General features: G+C 42.3%; 3 protein-coding genes across 3 annotated transcripts; 1 reads left to right on the forward strand and 2 right to left on the reverse strand.

Moving 5' to 3' along the window:
* Positions 1 to 2,186: 2,186 nt before the first annotated feature.
* MONOS_11424 (uncharacterized protein) lies at positions 2,187 to 4,022 on the forward strand (the record flags this gene model as incomplete). The annotated part of the gene is made up of 1 exon (XM_067863954.1): positions 2,187 to 4,022. One exon carries the CDS (start codon positions 2,187 to 2,189, stop codon positions 4,020 to 4,022), a length of 1,836 nt encoding a protein of 611 aa, XP_067721677.1.
* Positions 4,023 to 5,457: 1,435 nt separating this feature from the next.
* Positions 5,458 to 18,392, reverse strand: MONOS_11426 (uncharacterized protein; the record flags this gene model as incomplete). Its single annotated transcript, XM_067863955.1, has 2 exons — positions 5,458 to 18,057; positions 18,334 to 18,392. The coding sequence occupies 2 exons, from the start codon at positions 18,390 to 18,392 to the stop codon at positions 5,466 to 5,468; spliced, it is 12,651 nt and encodes a 4,216-aa protein (XP_067721678.1). The 3' UTR covers positions 5,458 to 5,465.
* Positions 18,393 to 21,636: 3,244 nt separating this feature from the next.
* On the reverse strand, positions 21,637 to 22,179 carry MONOS_11427 (uncharacterized protein; the record flags this gene model as incomplete). Its single annotated transcript, XM_067863956.1, has 1 exon — positions 21,637 to 22,179. One exon carries the CDS (start codon positions 22,177 to 22,179, stop codon positions 21,637 to 21,639), a length of 543 nt encoding a protein of 180 aa, XP_067721679.1.
* Positions 22,180 to 22,698: the final 519 nt, after the last annotated feature.

Below are 22,698 nucleotides of genomic sequence, written 5' to 3' on the forward strand. Positions count from 1 at the left end.
TCATTTTGATTGATGGAATGGTGTGGAGCAACAACATTTTCAATGCGAGTGCGGATATTTGTATGTATGCAATTTATATTGTTCTATTTGTTGTGAAGATGTTATCATCCGTAACCTCTCCAAAGTGGTGATTCAGACGATTTATTAAAAATGGACGATTTATTCTTTGCAGAACAGAACAGCAATGAAGCGAGCCAAATGTTATCTTACAAATATATCATTGGAGCCAGAATGTATTTTATCATAAATGTTTATGTTACTCATTTTGGACTCAACATGCGCGATAGATAGAAATGTGATGAAAAATGAATTTTAATGGAGCAGAAATCAACGGGGTTGGAAGATATCCAAAGGCAAAAAGGAAGAATGTCCAATCCCTATGAAAAGGGAACGTTTTTTAATGAGTGTGGGATATTTTCAAAAATTTTTGTTGGAGAGATTGTGGCAAATGACCGAAACAGGAGATTGGCAGCAGTTTGGACAGAGCAAGGCGCCTTTCTTGGGATGAGAAGGGTAAGATATTGATTTTATGGACTGAGGAGAGGGATGGAACTACTTTTAGTTGATTGGCTTGTTAGTCGAAAATACGAGAAAAACGGACAGTTCTGTGTGATACAAGAAGCTTGTGGTGGATTTCAGACAAAATGGACTTTGAATATTTTAATACTCGCCTTAGCCTTATGTCATCGAAGCGTTATCTACAAGAGCAGAGAACGAGGTTGTTATTTTGAGGATATTTTACAGAAGAAAATATCGTTCATATGAAAACTCAGCAGCATCTTCTTTATCGTCTTTTGCATCTCCTTCATCGTATTCTTCATTCTCATAGACTTTTTCATTTGTTGTTATTCTTCTTTTTCAGCCTCATAGTTTTCATCATCTTTTTTGTCTTCTTCGCCTCATCATCATCATCATCACCAGCTCCTCCGAATAAAATAATTTCTTCTTCTTCTTCAATTTGTCTATCTATGTCTTCTTCTTCTTCGTTTTTCTCGTCTTTTTTTTTTCCCCTTCCTTTCACTTGCCATCTTATGAAATAAGTTGGTTAGAGTTGTTGGAATTTGTGGAATGGAAGCGAAAGGGAGGATTGGACATGGGCAATTTTGAGGGAGCAGAAGAGAAGTGGTATCATTTGCCTTGAGATTGGGAGCAGAGACAGAGAAGGATGATGTTGTGGGCAGAACAGAGAAATATACACAGAAGAAGAAGAAGAAGAAGAAGAAGAAGAAATATTGTCTCCGAAGATTGGTCATATCAATTGGCATAGGTTTGTTCATTATTATTATAAAAATATTTTTTTTCGTATTTTATTTTTTTATGATGTTTGTATTGTTACAAGAATGCTCAATGGCAATGAATGAACATGGAACATGAAAAGAGAGGATTAAAAATGCATAAAAGAAGTCGGGATGAAACAAATGAAGGGGCGCATGGAGGAGTGAGCTGGAGGAGAAATGCGAAATGTAATGAAAGAAAGATAATTTTGAAGGTTTTGGAAGGAGCGTTGGACAAATCTGGTTGAAAGCAAAAAGAGAGAATGGGAAAATGATGAAAAGATAGAAGAAATGCACAAATAATTGAGAAGAAGAAAAGAAACTGTGCCTAACAAAGAAGAAAAAGAAAGAGAAAGGAGCTTTAGCGAAAAATCGATGTGATTGGCTTTTATGAGGAAATTATTCAAAAATTTGGAGAAAGTTCTAAAAAGAAGATGGAAATATACCTCGGAATATTAATCAAAATAAATGGCTTGAAGATAATGTTCATATTCCATATCTATTTTAGAAGAGTTTATTTTTGCTTGAGATGAAGGAAGGGATGAGGAAGCAAGGAATGCGATGATTCTTTGAGAAAAGTTGGCAAGAGAAAAGGATAAAAAAGGTATGATATTTTTATTAATTATATTATTTGACTATTTTTTATATGATTTATTGTTTTTTCTTTTTATTTGTTTGAAAAAAAAAGTGTTTTTGTGGGCATCTTCCAAAAGTCGCAAGGAAAAGCAGAATAACATCAGACGATAGAAAGTGAAGGGCAATGAGCAGAATCAGCTTGGGAAAGAGCTTTGTAGGATTATTAATAATAAAAAGGCATTGGCAGCGAAGGTCTGTTATATTTTTTTTATGAGATTCATAACATATGCAGCAGAAAAAGGAAGGAAAATGGTTGTAGAATAATTTGAGGTTTTGATGAAAATTGTATTGAGAGGAAGAGGAAGAGGTGAAGGAGGGAAGAGAGGAGAACAACGAGGCGGAGGAAGAGGTGCAGAAGGAAGTGAAGAAGAAAGTGAAGGAGGAGGGAGTGTATTGGTGAGCGAGACTCATTTCTCATCTTTTTGTGTGTCTTCAGCCCCGTTTCTGGCACCTCCATTGACACGCCTTGTATCTCTCGCCCAGCTGACCTTCTTCAACATCTCCACAAATCCACCAAAAATATCACATCTGGCTGAAGGGCTGAGCCAAACATCATTTCTGATGAGTGGGTGTGAGTTTGTATCGGTGTGGGATGTTTATGATGGGGGCATTGTTCCCTCACTGAACAGCCCCTCATCATCCTTGGCTGCCTCGAACACCTCTTTTGCCAGGTGCTATCGCTCTCAGAATGTTGCAATCAGCGGGAGTGAAGGGAATTTATCGAAACCAGCGAGACAGCAGATTGCAGACAATGGGGCAAATTCGTTCGCTTGGTGCGAGTGGAATGGCTCAAATACAACTGGAACAAGTAGTTCTTATTCAGATGGAATATCGAGTGGAGGTGCTATTAACATGTACAACAAGGCATCGGGAACACTTTCAGTGAAATTTTGTTCGTTCAACGACTGTACTGCATACAGTCGAGGAGGAGGAATTATGTGCCATACAATTCACACAATCAAGGCAGAAAACAATTCGTTCAATGCATGTACTGCAAAAAATTATTATGGAGGAGGAATATTTGCTGAATCAATTTCGTCATGTGTCAGGATCAGTGGGTGCGAGTTCCAGAAATGTTCTGCAAAATATAATGGAGGAGGACTTTTTCTTAATTCTTTTAATGTTTCTGGATCCAATTGTATTGGAATAGAAAATGGGAAAGGGGAGAGTGCTTGCGTGTTTGAATGTTTATTCACTTCGTGCTCACTTTCAAGCACTAGTGGCGGAGGGATGTTTTGTCAAAATGTTCCGGCTTTGTTCAAAATGAGGAGCCTCCAGTTTATTTCGTGCAGCGCATTATCATATGGCGGAGGAATGAGATTTGATCCAAACCAACAAATAGCTCCAAGCAACAACATTTATTGCTATTTCTTCTTCTTCCATGATTGCAGTTGCAGTAATTCCACTCCATATGGCCATGATGTGCATTTTTATGATGGAAACAATCTTTTTTCATCGGCTAACCCATTCTACGAATCGTACACAACGAATAGCAATGATACGAGAGTGTACTACCAATATTATAACGGAAACAATTGGGTGTATCAGCATACAGAAAAGAAGGATTGGCTGAAGGACAAAACGATTTATGTTGGAGTGAGTGGAGATGACGCAAACAATCTGTGTGGGATGAGTGAGGCAGCACCTTGCAAGACAGTGGGGCATGCAGTGGGGTCGAGCATGGCGCAGCTGAGCTCCACAATCACGTTGCTGGGTGGGAGGCATGTGAGCGAAGGGGCGACGATCAGTGTTGGGGAAAAGAAGATTTCTGTTTTGGGGAAAGGGAAGACAGTGAGTGTGATTGGGACGAGTGCACTTTCTACCTCTTCGACAGCGCTGTTTAGCATATCTTCTGGACAGCTGGAGGTGGGGCATGTTGGGATCGACCACAATGCAACAAGAAGCTCATCGCCGAGTGTGTTTGTGGTATCATTGGGAAGCGGGACACTTTTGCTGGAGGATGTGGTGATCAGTTCTTCAACATCAGGTGGGAGTGGAATGACGAAGTGTGTGTTTGAAGTGGCACTGAGGCAGCTGGTGATGAATAATGTTAAGATTGGGAAGAAGGTTTTGATTCTGTTGAACAAATTTCTTTTATATTTTTTATTATGAAAAACGTTCAAAGAAGCTTTTTTTTGAATCATAAATATTGTATCAAAATCATTTGAATTTTTTGTTGAAAATTTATTTTTCGCAGCAAGATAATCTTTCTTTGATTTGAAAAGAGTTGAAAGGTTTTATCCAAATATTTTCAGAGCCATGTCTATTTTTCGAGGTGGAAGTATTTCATCATTAAACTCATTTGATTCGTATTATTTCGTGACAAACAACACAAAAGCATTGGAAAAGCATCACTAACATGAAATGCTCCTGAAATAATAGAAAACTGAGGAGATGAAAGCATTTTTTTATTTTTATTCACAATTTTTTTTGAAAAATCTTTTGATGATTTTTATTTTCGTCACTGCATTCTTTTTCAAGCCCAAAAAGAAGGATTTTGTGAAACGAACTTGAAAAAAATGAGAAACAATTTTTTCAATAACGAACAGTTATTTTTTGATTTTTGAACTTTTTTCAGCAAAAATCGTTTTTGTTGAAAAGCTTCTTTTTCCAAAAAATACATTTTCATTCCACTTTCACAATCGAATATTCAGGCACATAGTTTCGATTTGTATCTTTTGAAGTATGCTTTTCATTTGTGCTTTTTATGAATGCTTAAACGAAGAAATCTTATTGCAACACTTTTCCTTCAAAAATGATTAAAAGCATTCATTTGGTAGATGTCCTCCAATAATAAAAAAATAATACAAAAAATAATATAAAAAGATGAAAATACAAAACAAAAAATTCATTTGTTGTCAAATTTGGTGAAGTTGCTTTTCAAAAAATGAAAAATCAAACTAAAATGGTTAATGGCTTATAAAACTTTTCAAATAAAAAATAACAAGGAAATCCAATCAAATATACTCAACAATGAATACTATTCCAAAAACAGTCTGGTGCGAAGTACATATTAACGGCCAATGCTAAAAGTGTGAAGTTGGATCAATAACAATTCTTGATTTCCAAAACAAAAATTCAAATCTCTCAAAAGCTCTCAAATCAATGCTGTATGCAAACACTACTAAACATGACAAAACTGATGTGCTCAATTTCTCAATATGCACACAAAATTCTCAAACGAAAAGAAGTCAAATAAAATAAAATAAAAATAAAAACATTTTCCGAGTGGATGAAAATTCGCAATAATGCGAGAAAACTTAAAAAAAGACCAACGAATCAAAAGATAAACCTAATAAACCATTGCTCGTGAGTCTCTTTCGTTTTGTTGCTGAGTGACTTTGTGTTGTTGAATCTATCGAACATTCATCATTTTGCATTTTGTCTTTGTAAAAAGGAACAAATTTCTTCTTCTTTCTCTTCTTTTTTCTTCTTTTCCTTCTTTTTCTTCTTCAAGTTTTATCTTTTCTTCGGCTTTTCCCTCTTTTCCCGCGTTTCTTCTCTGAGCTGCTTTGAGTTGAATCCGATGCAGCGCAAAGACAGAACGCAGCGAGATTAAGCCAAACAAGACGATTTGTCTTCGCTCTCTTCCTTCAAATCTGCCTCAGAAACACATTCCGAATCAGACTGAGCAGAAGAAGCAGAAGCAAATGAACCAAAAGAAGAAACAGAAGAAGAAGAAGAAAGGCTATCAACAGACTCATCTGAGTCATCCAATGCATCCACTTCGGCTGAGTCATCTGAATCATCTGAGCCATCTGAAGAGGCAGAAGAGGCAGAAGAGGCAGAAGAGGCAGAAGATGCAATTGACAGGATCGACGCTGAGGTGGAGATGCTCACAATTCCCAACTCTCCATTTCCTTCTCCATTTCCTTCTCTTTTAACTTCTTCGCCCTCTCCTTCTCTTCCTTTCTTCATCAGCTCCTCTGCCTCTGGAAGAATTCCCGCAATCTTTTTCTTCAGCGCGCAGATCGACGGGCGCAGAGCGGGATTTTTCTGCAGCATCTGCTCGACGATGGGCCGCAGGAAGGAATATTCCGCGCCTATTTCGGAAGGTTTGCGGCCGGCAGCGATCGACACGCCCGCCGCGAAGGCGTCTTCGTCCTCAAAGGGCATCTTCCGGCTGAGCATCTCGTGCAGCACCAGCCCCACCGAAAACACAGCGCTCTTCTCGTTCGGCTGCCCAACCGCCCCGCTCAGCTGCTCCGGAGCTGCCCACCGCTGCGCAAAGAAGTTCGTCGGCCGCTCGCTCTTTCTGCACAACACTCCCTTCCCTCTCTCTTTCTCTCTCTCTTTCCCTCTGCTCAGACACGACTCCACCGAGAAGCCCACAAAGTCCTCTCCTTCCTCGTCTCCCCATCCTCCCTCTCTTTCTCCCTCTCTCCCTCCTTCTCCTTCGAATGCCCCGCCCGCTGTCGATGAATACAGCCGCAGCGCAACTGCCCCGCCGTCGGTGAACACAACCGACTGCGACGTAAACTCCCTCAGCTCTTCTTCTCTTCCGCTCTGCAGCAGATGCTCCACCCCATTCAGCACCCAGAATATCACCCGCGCTGCCTCCACCTCTTCCTTCTTCGCTTTCTCCCTTTTCTTCTCCTCTTCTCCTTCTTTCTCTTCTTCCATTCCTTCTATTCCCCCTCTTCCCATCCCCATGTTCTCCATCTTCTCCATCTTCTTCTTCTTCTTCTCCTCTGCCAAGTGCACCCTCGCAAACACTGTGTCCCTCAGGTCAACCACAACTGACTCGAATGGATGCTCACAGCTCATTCCTTCCACCAGCTGGCTCAGCGACGTCGTCGTCTGCGCATCTGAATACGGCACCATCAGACACGTCTCTGCCCCTTGCTCTGCACCCACCCCATTCACCCCATTCACCCCATTCATTCTGTTCAATGAATTATTTGAGTTATTAGAATCATTAGAATTGTATGAGCTGTATGAGTTGTATGAATTGGCTGAATTGGCTGAATGAACTGAATTCAGTCTATTTATTCCCTTCCCTCCGCTCCCTCCATTCACTGCTGCCCCTGCCCCTGCCAAGCCAGGCGACACACACAGCGAACGATTCGACTCCGCCCCGTTCAGCACAGGCGGCGCAAACGGCGACAGCGCATTCGCCACCTCCCTCTGCCCCATCCACTTCTCCCTCTCCTTCTCCTTCGCCTGCCCCTCTTCTCGCTGCTGAGCATCCAGAAGCAGCTCCAGCGTGTTGCACTGCCCGTCTGCTGCCACCAGCCGGCAGTCAAAGCCATCCACCCCACCATCTCCCCCATCTCCATTCAGCCTCCCGAATCTGCCTGAGCCCTCGCACCGCAGCAGCGCCTCCTGCGACGAGCAGATCTCGCTCGTCTGCGCCGCCCCGCTCAGACCCATCCCGATCGCTGCTGTCTCCATCCGCTGCATCTCAAAGCCCCCTTCTGCCCCGTCCCCGTAAATGTCGTACGCATAGCGCATCCCTTTCGCCCGGTTCTTTTCCTCTATTTGGCGCCGGCGCCTCGCCCGCAGCAGCACAGCCACAATCGCCAGCACAAGCACCACAGCCAGCACGATCATCCCAATGAAGGCATACAGCAGCCACGAGACACTCCCCTTTCCATTCTCTGTCTTTGTCATTTTATTTTGATCGTTTGCTTCAGTATTGTTCTCGTCTGCTGGCGGTGGATGTGCTTCATTGATCACAAACTCATTCGTTTGCACAATCAAATTGTTGTGCTCATCTCGAAACTGAAGAAGAACAGCAACTTTATATTCATTTTCCAATTTGCCTTTTGCTGAGCTGTCAATCAGACATTCCAATGTGTTTTCGTCAATGCTCTTCGTCTCTTTTATTGCTAAATCTTCGATCGTTGTTATTTCTCCTTCAATCCGAAGAACCCTCAAAACAGGCGAACAAGGCAGCAAAAGCGTGCCAATGAATTTCAATTCGATGTCTTTGTTTTCGTTCTCTGATTTTTCAACAGACTCAATCGAAGGAACAAAGAAAGACAGCGGAACTTCTGATTCACCCTTGTTCAAAGTGCCATCTTTGTCCAGCACCCAAAAAGAGGAGTTCTCTTTTGCTCCGTCTCCTCCTTTCACACTCTTCACATTCAACGTGCTTCCATCTGAACACAAAATGTTGCGTCGAAGAGAAGGATAGCCGGAAACAAATGGATTGTTGTTCTGAAACATCCCCATTTCTATCGTAACAGTCGAGTTTGACAGAGAAATGGCTCCTTGAGAGAAGTTCTCAAATGAAGTATCGTTTATATTCACTGTGCTTTCTACAAAGTTGATTGAAGAGCTGCTCCATTCCCACACAAAACCAGTTTCTTCGCCAGTTTCTTCGTTTTCATTCACTTTTGAACGAATATTCTGTCCATTTTGGCTTCTCATTTCTGCAACACCCCAAAATGAGCTCTTTTCTATTGTAACATTTCCACACGAGGTCAAATCCAAATAGCTTCCTCTTTCGCGCTGCCCGCTGATGTTGCTGAACACACACGAGTCAATCAGAATGCGGCTGTTCCAACTGGCTGCCTTCACAGCTGCTCCTTCCGAATGCTTCAGCTGCACATCCCTCACTTCACACAGAACCAACTCAAACGGCGTGTCGCTGCTTTCATCGGCTGCCTTGTAAAATTCAGAATTAAACTCAAAATTATCCGATTCTTCATCGAAAAGAGAAGAAAGAGAAGAAAGAGGAGAAGAAAGAGGAGGCAGAAGAGCAAACAAGCATCCTTCTTCCACACTCACTTGGCTGATAGAAACTTCTCTCAGCACAAAAGACGCTGCCATTTCGGCTGCAAAGGCAGACGAGTGCGAAGAGAGCGAAGAGACGTTGCTCCGCTTCACTTCCACTTTGCACCCGCTTTCTGCAGAGAGCACACCGCAGCACTCGAAAACATGCTCTATGCAAATGTCTGCCAGCACAGCCACGCTGCCGCCAGACACAGAAATGAGAGAGTTCGCAGATGACTCGAAGGAATTGGGAGATTGAGAAGAAGAAGAAGATGATGATGAAGATGAAGATGATGAAGAATCGGAAGGTGTTATGAAAGAAACAGAACAATCTTCTATTCTCAGTCCGCTGGCTGTCAGAGACGACGACTCGCACTTGATGACATGAGCCGACTGCGAGGCATCGCCCGACACGACAAATAAAGATAGCTCTTTGAAGCAGACACCAATCAACTCCACAGCAGCACCAGAGCAGGCCTCAATGAACGAATTCCCTGCTTCTGGCTCAAATGAAGACAACGAAGAAGAAGAAGAAGAAGAAGAAGACTGAGCAAATTGCTTTGCTCCAAATGCTTCTGCTGATGGCTGCTGCCTCGATGCCTGCAAGCGGATGGCCGAGAACGAAACATTGCTCAAACACAAACAATGACTCTCAACACAAATTACAGTATTTGCCAGCTGCGCCGGCTCTTCTGACGTGATTGTGCAGTCGCCCAGCGTCAGATTTCCGCTCCTCACGCCAAAGACAGAGCGATGTGGCGAAACGAAGCTGGGGCCGAAGACGATGTCCATCCCCAAAATGCTGCACTCCTCAGACGAAGACACCACACAATCCGCACTTCCATCGGTCTGAGCGATTTTGCAGTTGAACTCAAAAACAGCTGGGCTGCCTCCGACTGTCTGCACTGTCGCTGATGAAATGGCTGTCTCAGTTGAAACAGCTGCCTTCTTCACCACCAGCACGTTCTGGTACGGCTCGTCGTTCAGATGCCGCACAGCCTCGCTCAGCGTCTCACACGGGTCTTCCCTTCGCCCACAGTCCTTCTCGTTCTTCCCTTTCTCTCCTGACACAAATATCCGCTCTGACTTGTAGAACACAATAAATGGCACCAAATCAATCGGCTCCTCCTCCACTTTGTCCATCCCGAAGATGGCATTTTCTCTGTCAAAGGCCAACTCGCTGAAGTCCATCACAAACAGCGCCTCGTTGATCTGCTCAGCAATCGATCGGCAGACAATGTAAAGATCCTTCGCCACACTCGCTCTGTTCAAAGAAAACCGAATCAGCCGAAATTTGATTGGAAGCGCCTTCGCTTTCTCCGAAGACGGAGCATCTGAATCTTCTGGATCGTCCAGGCAGCTCAATGCAATTGCGCCTCCTCTGCCTTCACTCGTTGAGCACGCACATGTCACAAAAGACGACAGATTCGCCAGCACACTGCCTTCATTTGCCCAGCTGTCAGCCAGCCCACCCGCCTTCTCCTTCATCCACACACAAAACGCCCCTCCCAGCTGAGACTCGCTGTTGCAGTCACTGAATGTCGAGTTGTCCATCGTCAGCGCCACAGACAGCGCACTCTCACAAGAAATGATCGATGCCTTCGCATTTGTGCTGCGGATGAGATGCCACTGAAGATTCTCCAGTCTGATTTCGCTCGCTTCTTTGCTTGCTTTCGTTTCTTTGCCATTCCCTGATAAGACTGATTCCTCATCCCCCTTCTCTTCTGCATCGTCCACAGAAATAAACGATCCATCTGCAAAATTCAGAACATCAACAGAAAACGCGCTTGCAACAAAATGTGCAGCGGGTGCTGAAAGTCGGATGGCTGATGTCGCAAAGGAGAGCTCAGCCATTTTGGACTCTTCAATCGAAAGTGTCCCAGACGAAACATGGAAAAGCACAAACGCAATGCCTTCTTCTGCTGTCTGCATCGCAAAGGAGCATTTGTTAAGCGTGGCTGTTCCTGTCTCAGTGAAAAGAAGTTCCTTTTGCGATGTTTCGAAAGACGAAGGCAGGCAGAAGTTGATGGAGGTGAATGTGAGCACAAGCTTGTTTGTGAGCACAGCCTCAGAAGGCTCAGAAAGAGATTGAATAGCTTTTCCCACATTGATTGTGCATTCATCTGAGGAAGGCTCATCAGAAGAGGAAGAAGAAGAATAACCAGGAGAAGAAGGAACAGCTGGGCTTATTGAGCTGTTTGAAAGGTCCCACTCGTCTGAAATGGCAGCACTTGTGTTGATTTTGATTTCTCTGAACTGAACTCCTTCTCTGAAATGCCTCATCCCTTCCCAAAACGACAGACAAGGCTCCGTTTCTGATCCGCACCCATGGATGTCTCTTCCACTCGACGACACAACAACAGAAGTGTCTGTGTGCTCAAACAGCAGCTTGTCCAAAGATATGCCTTCTGTAAAGTTCACTTCATCTGCCCCAAAGAAAGCTGTTGTGTTCTTCCATTCAGTCCAATCAAACATCAACCTTCCAATGACAACTGAAGAATTCAAATCGGAGCTCAATATGAACACGTTTCTTCCAACAAATGCTTCATTCTCAGAAAACACCAAATCAGACAAAGAAAATCCATCGATCGAGTTGCAGCAGCTCAGATACAAAAACCCTCCTTTTCCGACAAACGTCGAGCAAGTGCAATGGCTAACAGAACTCAACTGCTCAGAATTTTCTCCCTTCAGACAGAAGCTTCCTTCTGCTCCAAGTTCAATTCTCATTCCTCCGCCTTCCTCACTCAACGCAGATGTCAAATCATCTAAAGAGCAGTTCACAATTGACAGACGCGTCTCAAGCTGAATAGACCCAAACGAAGGCTGCTCGTCATACTCACTCACATGAAGAGAAGTGAATTCACAGTTCTTGAAGCTTATTTCAGATGGCTGAGATTCTTGATTGGCCGATGATGAATAATCATCTTTTGTATCTGTTGTTGAATGAATCAAACTGAAAAGTGAACAAGATGAAAATGACAAATGCGTAAAGCTAACTCCCTCGAATGAAGCTTGGGCTGTTTGCGAAATCACAAAAGGCGTGACAGAAAATGAGGCAGAATCATCATGGCATTGAGAAAGCTGCACAACCCCACCCAAAACGCTGATCAAATGCACGCAACTTGAAACATCTTGCGATTCTGAAGAAGTGAGGATGAAAGAGCACGATGAAAATTGGATGTTTCCTGTTTCTGTCGAAGAGGAAAACAACGAAGCACCTTCGGGTGTCTCAACAGCAAAAACAGAAGGAATATGAAAATCGATCGAAGAAAACGAAAGAGCGGCTGTGGATGAAACAACACTCCCAGATGCAAACTGAACATTGGCGCTGATGTTAATCCCGCAGTTTTCTTTGCCAAATGACACAACATTGACTGAGTTGAGCGAAATGTCATTTTCGATCGAGCCATTCGATTTCACAGTGATCACACGAAGTGGCTCATCTGCATTGCTCTCTGCAAGTCGATTGACAGAATAGTCAAGCGATTGGCACGGAACATATTTGTTCCCACAAAACACCTCGTTCTGCCCTGCTGGCGCCTCAACCAGAACAGATGCACTCACAAAACCCTCCACAAAAATCATCAGATCAACCGCCTCGCTGAAATACCTCCTGTCAAACCCAACCAGCGCATTCGTTTTGTCCTCAAATTGTGTCGCAAATGCAAACAACTCAGAATTCACTCTCTTCCTCAGGTCATTCGCCACAATGAACATGTCTCTTCCCTGATGTGCCTTGTTTCCTCCAACACTTATCTCTGAAAATGAATATCGGTCATTGTTGTCTGTTGCACATGTCAAATAGATTCCTCCCCCGCATCCTTCAGAACTGCTGCAGATGCTGTCCGTCACTCCCACATTCTTCATTTTCAGCTGTCCATCTACCCCTTTCAGCTCAAAAGACATCGCTCCTCCCTTTTTGCATCCTTCTGAGCCGAGCGTTTGGAACGTGCATCCAACAACTTCTACTTCGTAGATGTTCTGAAGAGAGAATATCGAAGAACACGGATTCGATGCTCCATTGTTGATGCTGCTGAATGAAGAGGAGTTCAACAGAAGAACAGCTGTTGATGAATCTCCTTCTCCTTCTCCTTCTCCTTCTTTTTCTCCTTCATTTTTTGGTGTTTCCACCTCCAACATTTCCATGAAAGATTTCTGCTCCAAATTGACTGATGCAAAATGGCATTCTTCAAACCACAAAACACCACCTGAACTGAATGCAAATGCAGAGCAGCTGAATGCCATCTCCTCCACCCACACATCACGCAGAGACACTTTCCCTTTCATTGCAGCAACCAACTTGAACTTCACAGGTTCATCTGTCTGCTTTTGGAATGAGCATTTCGTCAGACTCAGCCCACTCCCTGCCAAATCTGTTGAATCATCGCATTCACTTGCAAACAGTACATTCTCATTGACCGAAACAGAACTCCCATCCAAAAAGGACGAAGGAATCGAAATAAAAACATCTTCTATTGTGGCACTGCGAGAATTGACAAGCACCCCTTTTTGTGAATTGTTCAAAGTGTTCAGTTTGGAATGAATGGAAAGCGTTGAAGAAGGCGAATGCGAAGGCGAGTCAGAAAGTGAGTCCAAAGCATTTTGCGACGAGATTGTCAGCCCAGAAATGTCGTGTTCGTCTTCGATGTCTGTTGAGGAGGTTATGATTATTCGCTTGTTGGTGGCTTCTGTGCCAATATGCTTCATGGATGTCCAAAATGAGAAGCATGGAACATGAACACCACACCCAACTGAATCCAATCCTTCAGAGCCAACGTTGATTGTGCTTCCTAAATAAGCAAATAGAAACACGGTCAGATCCGTATTTCCATATTTTGTGTCGTTGCCGACAAAGGCGTTGGTATTGCCAGCAAATTCAGAGAAATCAAAGTTGAACTTCGAAGTCTTGATCGAAGCATTCATTTCTGTGCAAGCGAGGAACATGTTCTCTCCCACTTTTGCTTCGTTTCCAGAAAAAGTCAGCTCTTCGAAGTTGAATTCTGCATCTCTTCCATTCAAGCAGAGGAACAAGAATCCGCCCTTTCCGCTGGCTTTGTTGCATGCACAGCGGCTGATGCTGCTCTTCTTCAGAGTGAACGGCGCCTGAGACGAGGCAGACAGGCAAAGTGCTCCTCCTCCGAGGGATCCTTCAGAGAGACATGCGGAGACAGAGCAGTTGGACAGAACAACACTCGCCGCGTGTTCAGGCGACAGAAGCGACGCTTTTCCAGTCTGAACAGCCGAAGAAGCTGAAGAGACTGAAGAGATCGAGTTGAATGTGCAGTTCAGGAATTTGAATGAATACTCTGAAAAATCTTTATCAGAAATATCCCCTCCTTCTCCTTCTGTTTGTTCTGTTTGTGCTCTTGAGGAAGCAGAAGCAGAATCAGACGTCGAATGAAGCAGAGAAGCCTCGTTTGAATGCACAATGTTGAAGAGGCAATCAGAATGCACACACAAATTCTGAAATGTCGCCGTGTCAAAGGTGAAGTCGACTGAGTCGCTGATTTCCATCACAGCTGCACCAAAATTGACTGCCGAGTTTGAGCCGAAGCAGCACGAGACAACAGACAGCACACCCGAAGACACCCCAACAAGAGGAAACGAGAAGGAAACAGCATCATCAGCATCACCAGCATCAGCATCACCAGCATCAGCATCACCATTTGAATGGGCAAATGAAGAAGATGAATTCAAATAGAAATTGCATGATTCCAACGATGCTGCTCCACTTTGCGATGAAATCAGGAGCGTCATGCCATTTGTGAATGAGGTTGGCACATTGAATGAAACATGAGAGATTTTCATTGTTTTCGTGTTTGTGATGGCAATTCCTGTTGCCTTTGGAATCGACTGAACAAAATCCACTTTGCACTCTTCGTTTTCTTCTGCGGATGTCAAAATCGAGTCAGAAAGATCGATTTCTTCTTTGATGAACGAAGACTCCTTCACTTTTATCGTCTGCATTTTATCTTCTTCTTCTTCTGCTGCTGCTGTTTCTTCTTCTTCTGTTTCTGGTGCTGCCTTTTGCTTCAGACTGAAATCGATCGTTTCACACGGATCATCCGAGGGACCACAGCGGAACCAGTCGACACCTGTTTGGCTGGTTGGATCAGATGGGTCAGAATTGATGGCAGAAGAAGAAGAAGAAGAAGTGACAGAAGAAGAAGTGGTAGGAGCTTTGCCAAACACAAACACAACTGTGTTTCTGTATCGCATCGCATCCAGCAGATCAACATTATTCGACAACGTTGCACTTTCTGCGCCAAAGAACGAGTTGTCTGCGTCGAATGCACTCGAAAACACATCCACATATTTCGACAGATCGGCTGCCTGCGACAACTTCGCGCACTGAATGAACACATCTCTGCCCAGCTCTGCCCGGTTGCCTGAGAAAGTGCACGACTCAAAGCAGAAGTCGCTCGAAGACCCATTCAGAATCAGATAGACGCCTCCTCCTTTGCCTTTGCTGCTGTCTTCATTGCTGCCTCTGCTGCTTCCAGCGCTCTCTTTGGCAGCACAGCTGCTGATGTTGCAGTTGATCATCTTCATCTCTTCTGAGCCACACACATCCCATCGCATCCCTCCTCCTTCAGTCGAACTGGCTCCCACACAATCTGTCAAGTTGCACTGCTCAAACACAACTGAGCCTGTCATCAATGGACTTGTCGAAAAAAGTGCATTTGTGCCTTCGCTTCCTTTGATGTTGGCAAAACTGCACTGAGTGAACGAGGTCTGTGGATTGGCTGCTGAAGACGATGAAGAAGAATCAGAAGAGGAGGAAGAAGAAATAGACTTAAATGCAAAGACAGCTGAGCTTCGACTGCTTGATGTGACATTCTGAATGTGAACAGAAGTCAATTGGGAGCTGATTGAACCCTGCGACAGATCAAAGATGGGAGCAGAAATGAACAAAGGAGCAGAATGGCTGATGGTGCATTGGCTGATAACAAGCTTGGCATCTGCTCTTTGATCAGATGAGATCAGAATGAGAGAAGATGAATAAGAATTAGACGATGGTGTTTCGTCCCATTGAAACGAGCAGTCACTCAATGTTAATATTCCATTTTGCAAAGAAACAAGCGATTGAAGCAGATGTTTCACTTCGTCAACCACCGACGGAGCAATTGAGAATGCAAGGCTATTCAATGAAGTCTCATCAGAGGAGTGGAAAATGTAGCTGCTTTGACCAGAAACAGAAGATGGGATGCGAAGGTTGGCTTTTACAGATTCAGAAGGATCAGAAGAATATGATGATGAAAATGAAGATTTTGAAGCAGAATTTTGTTCTGGTGTTATTGAAACTGAGTTTAACAGATTTCCACTAGAAGTGACTGTTGAAGCACCTGAAATATAAACAGTTCTTTGTCCATTTGAATGAGAAGAAGAAGAAGAAGGACTTGCCAATCTGCCGAGTGCATAGTTCACAGTGGAGCATTTGCGACGGATTTCTCCACAGAAAAATATGTCTTCACCACTTGACTCAGATGTTGTATGTACGTTCATTGCAAAATAACCCTTCAGAAATATCCTCAAATCAATTGGATCACCTTGAAAATGATTGAAATCGTCTCCAAAAATTGACATTTGAATTCCTTTCATCGATTCTGCTGTTGAAACAAAGCCAAATAGCGTTTCATTAACGCTTTCTTCAAAGTTTAAGCACACAAAATACAAATCACCTCCAAAACTTGCCTTATTTGAGCTGAAACTCGTGTTGAACACATAAAAATCTGTTGCTGTTGGCTTTGACCTACCGTAATTGGCATAAATAGCACCTCCTTTGCTGTTTGCAGGATTTGATTTGCACAAATTGAAAGAACAGTTGTTGATGCTGAGTGAAGAGGCAATATTCGAAATTGAAGAATCACTTGATGATGATGTTAATTTCGCATTGAATGCAAGACATCCACCAGTAGCACAATCTCTGGAAGAAATGTTGTTGAATGAGCAGTTTTGAAGAGAAAGAGCCATATTTGATGAGCTGAGCTGAGTGAAAATAGGAGAATAAATTGACATGGAAGAAGAATACCATGAGGAAATATTATCGAACACACAATCTCTGATTGAAGGATTTTCGCAAGAAGAGAAGAAAAAGAGAGAAAAGAAAGAAGATGATAGCTTAATATTAACTGCTGTTAGCTTTGACACAGAAAACTGCCCAGACTCAATCGAAAACAGCGCTGCAGACAGCTCTTTGTCTGCCGTTTGATTGATTTTGATGGAGTCAAACTGAGAATTGCTTTGACCAGAATTTGAGGAATAGAAAGTGTTGGGCTCATTGGATGAGTGAGCTGACGAGGAAAATGAAGAGGCACTTGTCATTCTCAGTATTCTTGTGTTGCTCGTTGAAAGCAGAAAACACAAATTCTGAACAACCAATTTGTTTCCGCTAACCATAAAAATAGCATTATTTGCAGCTGAGTTTCCAATCGTTGTTTTGTCTATTCCTGAGCCTGATAATTCCAGAGGCTCTGTTGCAACCGTCAGATCAGCTATTGTTAAAAAGCCTTCTTCACAAAGCATCGGCATTAAATACGTTGTTCTCTGAGTTGAACGAGCATACTCAATTGTTTTGCATGGAAGGGTTCCTAATCCGCATCCCCATTCATCAACCCCAGAAGGCTTTATTTTCCTCTGCTCGTTCATTTTTGCAATAAGATAAGAAAAATCACCTTTTTCATTGATATAAAAACTCGTCCCTGTTGTAGTTGAATATGAATACGAAAAAATATAGTTACCAGGAGCATGGTAAGAATCAGGATCCGCTAAGTATATATCTTGTGGATCATTCACTGCTGAATTTTCTATGAAGTGGCAGCCAGTACAATTGTGTCTGTATACCTTATACATGTAAATTGCACCTCCTTTATCATCTGAGTGACATCTTTCAAAAACCGAGTTGCTGACATTAAGATCATAATTTGTTGATGTGTTATATCCATTAAAATATATTGCGCCTCCATATTTTCCTTTGCATCCTATCCAATCTTCATTAGATAATATTACGTGCTTCCATTTCTTATCTACACGGTCAGTTCGGGACAAGTGGAATTTTGATGATTTTTCAGTTGATTGTGAATGAGTGCATTGAATATAGCGGTCGAAAGATGATCGAAAATCACAAGCCGGCGAGCTTGGCGACAGTCCGTGCACAACAGTTCCGTAGAAAACATCTGCACAACGGAAAAAAGTGTTGTTGTAAAGCACAGACGTGTTAACAGCGGATAAATGATCGGCCATTTGTAGCTCCTTGATGGGTTCTTCTTTTGCTGTAACATTCGAAAAGGCGCTTCCCTCAACGGACTCAAAATCTCCGATGCCTCCGCAGGCAAACGAAGAAGATTTCGAGGGGCAAAAAACCAAAGAATTAAATGAAGAAAATAAAACTGATGACCTTCCAGCTCCACCAGAAAGCCACGCCAAACTGCAAATTGAACGATTCCAATTTGCTTCAAAAACAACGGAAAAATTAACGAAAAAGCATTGGCCATGTGATGTACAAGTTGGGTGCAAATTAATAGTTGGTTTTAATGAAGTAATACGGTCCAACGACAATATTGAATTCTTGTCCACGGAGAAAAGTGCTGAGCATCCTCTTTCATCGAGCAACAAGTTCGTGCTTTCCAGGGAAGAATTTGTTAAAAGCACCATTGGCAAAAATTGCTGATTTGACTTAATTACAGTTTTTTCTTTACCAAACGGAACGAGTTGAGCAGCTACAGCATAACAAAGTGCAAATGCCAAAAAAGTTAACCGCATTGCAGCAATTTACAACAAATTCTCTCCTGTAAAACCGAAAAAGTCAACAAAACAATTTTGATCTAAACCTAAAAAGAAAAAATCGTGTCATATGATTTTTATTAGGAAATATATTTTTTTGTTTAATAAAAAAAAGAAAATAAACTCCGCATAATTCGTATAGCATGATATTAATATTTTGATAATTATTTTTGTCTTCAACACATATTAATTTAAAAATGCAATGCAACGTAAAAATATTTCAAATTAAAATACATATGGCATAATCTCTTTGAAAAGTCGGAAAACTTTAATTTCGAACCCACAAAAGATCACAAATTCGAAAACTCAATTTTTTGGCAATTTTTGTCTCTTATCATACACAACATTTTCATAACATTATTCTCAAATAATTTACAGCATTTGAACAAATCACAAACTTTTTCCATATTTAATTTTCATAATGTTTCAGTGATCAATATGAACAATAATCTTAAAAAGATTGATTATAGAACATAAGCACTACATAAACATTGAGAATGTTTATAGAAATTAATTTATCTTAAAGTTGAATGGATTAACGTCTCGTTTAAATTCTTTGCAATCAGCCAAATTTTAAAGTTTGACAAAGCGATGAATGTTGTTTATTTAACAAACCAATCACGAAAATTTTTAATTGAACAATGTAACATTCCTTTTCTTGTTGTTTTCAATTCATTTTTGGCTTTATTTGTTATGAAATCAATACGCATTGTTATTATTAAGCGAAAACTGTGATTTGATGAATTTAATATGAAATAACGAAATAAAAAAGGAAAGAAAAATAAGAATTACAAATTTGGAAATACCTGTGGAATATTTCTATACTCAAACAATTGTACCAATCATGGAAATTGCTTTTCTAATTGTGTGTGAATTTGTGTTCATTGTTTAATTGGAACCTCCAATCCTTATAAAATTTTTAATAAATAAATTATCGAAAAGCCTTCATTTTCATCTTCTTCTTCCTATTCCACTTTCTTTTCCTCTCCTCTACCTATACACTTTCTGCAGACGAACCCATTGATGATACCAAACCAGTGAACGTAAGCGTTGCCGAAATATTCCTTAATAAACACGATCCCGATGACGATGAGCCTGCAAAAAATGATGATGGGGAAGTGCTAGTGAGGGAAAGCCTCAAACACTCACTCAATTTGCTTCACAAATTGTTCTTTTCCTCTCTTTTTCTTTTTCTTTCTCTTTTTCTTTCTTTCACTGCACCTTCGCTGCCCTCTACTTCACCACCGATCGTTGCCTCAATTTCTCCACTTTGCCACTCTCATCTTTCAATCCTCAAACTTCAACCTCTCTTCTTCTTTGCTTCGCATTCGCATTCACCTTCGCCTTCGCCTTCGCCTTTTCTTTTTCATTCATCATCATCATCTTCCTCTTCTTCATTGTCAGCTTCTTCTGATAATTCATCTATCTTGTCTGTATGCATTTGCGACAAATCCTATTCACAAAGGGACTTCCCACATTCAAAACGGTCGAATGCTTTTCTCTTCTTTTGCAGTGAAAAATTGGAATCTTCATCCATTAGGCTTCTTATCTGCGATAAATCATCACATATCAACAATCTTTGGTATCATCTTCTGCACAAAGCAGCAATCCAGCAGTTCAGATAGCCAACATTGACAGCCGCTCATGTTCTCAAGGTCTTACACTGCGAATTGTTGCATGTGACTCCGCAGGCCATATACATATTGACTCTTCCACTTCCAGCAACTGGGAAGAGCAACAGCATCCACAGTCGCTCCAAACTTCACAAGACAACAGTGTATCTTTTGCGATCCATCAGCAGAATGAATCATTTCATTCTGAACTTTCTTTCCAAAATCAGATGGAGTGTGAACAGCAGTCTGCTCTTCCTCTGCTATCATCTCCACTGTAAAACGAGTTGTGAAATGAATTGGGGAAAGAATACTTTTGTGGAAGTGGAAGCGTATGTGGCGTTGGTGGCGACGAAGATCAAAGAGATGAAGCAGGCATTGTTGGCTTTTTGAACACCGACTCTCTTTCATTTGTCAACATGGTATTACAGAATTAGCAGGCACAGCCAGAACGGGGAGAGTGCTTGTGGAGGAAGGGAAAGCAGCAGCTGGAAGATAAGGAGAAGTGAAACCAAAGAGACCTCAGTGAGGCAGAGAGAAGTGATTGAATGGCTGGTTGAGATGCTGGTTTGTGATAATTTGGACTGGGAAAGAGTCAGATGATTTTGGAAGTTTTGAAAAAGAAGAAGAAAAAGAAAAAGAAAAAGAAGAAGCAGAAGCAGAAGCAGAAAAGGCAGACAATGCAAACGGATGTTCAGAAGTCGAATGAATCAAACGAATCGAATCTGAGTCATTCACTTTCGAGCCACTCTACTGATGCTGCAGTGCAAAATGCTCGTTTTCTTTGTCGTTCACTCTCTGTCTTCTGTGCTTCTTTGGCGTTCTCTGCCTTCTTGCTTCACTTTGCTCTTCTTCTTCTGCCTCTTATCCAGCTTCATTGCCCTAGTTGAGAATTATCTAGCTATCGTACAGAATTCCTATCTCACTCACTTCTCTCCCTACAAACACCAGCCCCGCTTTCTTCAACAGTCTCATTTGCTCATGCTGCAGTTCCTCCTTCTCTCTTTCTTCTCTCCCTTCGCTCCTCATTCTTACCACTGTTCCTCCTCTTCCTCCTCCTCCGCTTCCATCTCCTCCTCCTTTGCTGATTCCTCTATCACTCCCTCCTTCCCTTCCTCTGCTTCTTCTTCCCTCTCTTCCTCCTCCTCCGTTTCCCAATTCGCACCATGGCTACAACCACTCGCTTTCAGGAAACACTTCATCATCCTTCTTCATCTGCTGTATCATTATCTTCCTCCTTATCTATCTCTTCTCCTTCTCCCTCTGGTTTTGCATCAGGTTTCTCTCGCTCATCATCGTCGTGAACCCGCCGTCCGCACAAACCGCCAGAATGATCTCTTCTTTCCTCCTCCTCTTCTTCCTATCCTTCTATGATGCTTCTGCTTCTGTCTTTGTCTATGCATCGTCTGTCTTGTCGCTCCAGTTGTAAACATCAAACAAACTGAACCCTCCTTTCTCGTCGTCTGCCAGTCTATCGTCCTCTTCTTCCTCATATTCCTCGTCTTCCTCGTCTTCATCGCAGTATCTATCACAGGAGCCGGACTCTTCCTCTGCTCTCACTTCATCATCCCGAGGAAATCAATGCTTCCGCTCAATGAACTTTTTTCTTGATTCTACAGCTTCGTTCGCTCTTGAAGGCGCTGCAACCTTTGTCTATCGGATTCTTTTGCTCTGGACAAGCAAGAGGAGATGGTGAGTGGAGGAGACATCGGAATGGAAAAAGCGGTTGGCGTGGGAATCAGGATATGGGCCGAAGCGCGTAGAGGAGTGGGGAGAGGAGAAGCTATAGGAGCAAGATGATGTGAAAACTTTTTGTGGAAGCCGGTGTTTGTATGTTTAAAAGACAGAACCTGGAAGGGTGAGTTAGAAGGGGTTACATTTGGAGATTGGGAGTGAAATGGATAGGATGAAGAAGAAGAAGAAGAAGAAGAAGAAGAAGAAGAAGAAGAATGAGACGAATAAGAAGAATGAGAATAAGAATTATTTGCTGATAAAATAGAAGAAGTTAAAAGAGAAGAAGATGAAGAAGATATCATAGATAAGAATGAAGCAGTAGGAGAAGAAATATGACTGGAGAAGGAAGAAGAAAAAGAAAAAGAGGAGGAAGAGGAGGAAGAAGAAAGCAAATGAAACTTCCTCGTTACCTTTTTTGACATTCTGCATTATTTCCATAGACACTGCAATGATATATTCATCCAAATGCCAGACACAACTTGTAATTAGCCAGTAACCTCCAAAATTCCACTCACGCAATTTAAAACATTTCATTACTCATTCCACTTCCTTCAGAGCGATAGCAGCGCCTTCTTCAAAGCAAAGCCTGGGAAAGCCTGTAGAATATCCAACGGAGTATTTTTTTTCTCCTCCGAATGATGGCGGAGAAAAGCTGTTTGAGCTTTTCGCATTTGAAGATGATGAGAATGTGCAGTGTTGCTTGAAATTCAACGAAGGAGCGAAAGATTGCTGTAGGAAAAGAATTCCAAGGAATTCTAGCTGATCACGGCGAGCGATAAGCATACCAAAGCCGGGCTGAAAAAAAGACGGAGCCGAACAATCTGTTGCCAATGCTGGAGATCACGCAAAGCTTCATCAAATCGACAATATTTTATACACAGTTGCGGGTAGACTTCTTCATTTTCCTGTTTCTCGGGACATTCCACTTTTTTATATCCGAA

This window comes from Monocercomonoides exilis (assembly GCF_001643675.1).
Source record: "Monocercomonoides exilis strain PA203 chromosome Unknown scaffold45-810774, whole genome shotgun sequence".
In the NCBI taxonomy this organism is placed as follows: domain Eukaryota; phylum Preaxostyla; order Oxymonadida; family Polymastigidae; genus Monocercomonoides; species Monocercomonoides exilis.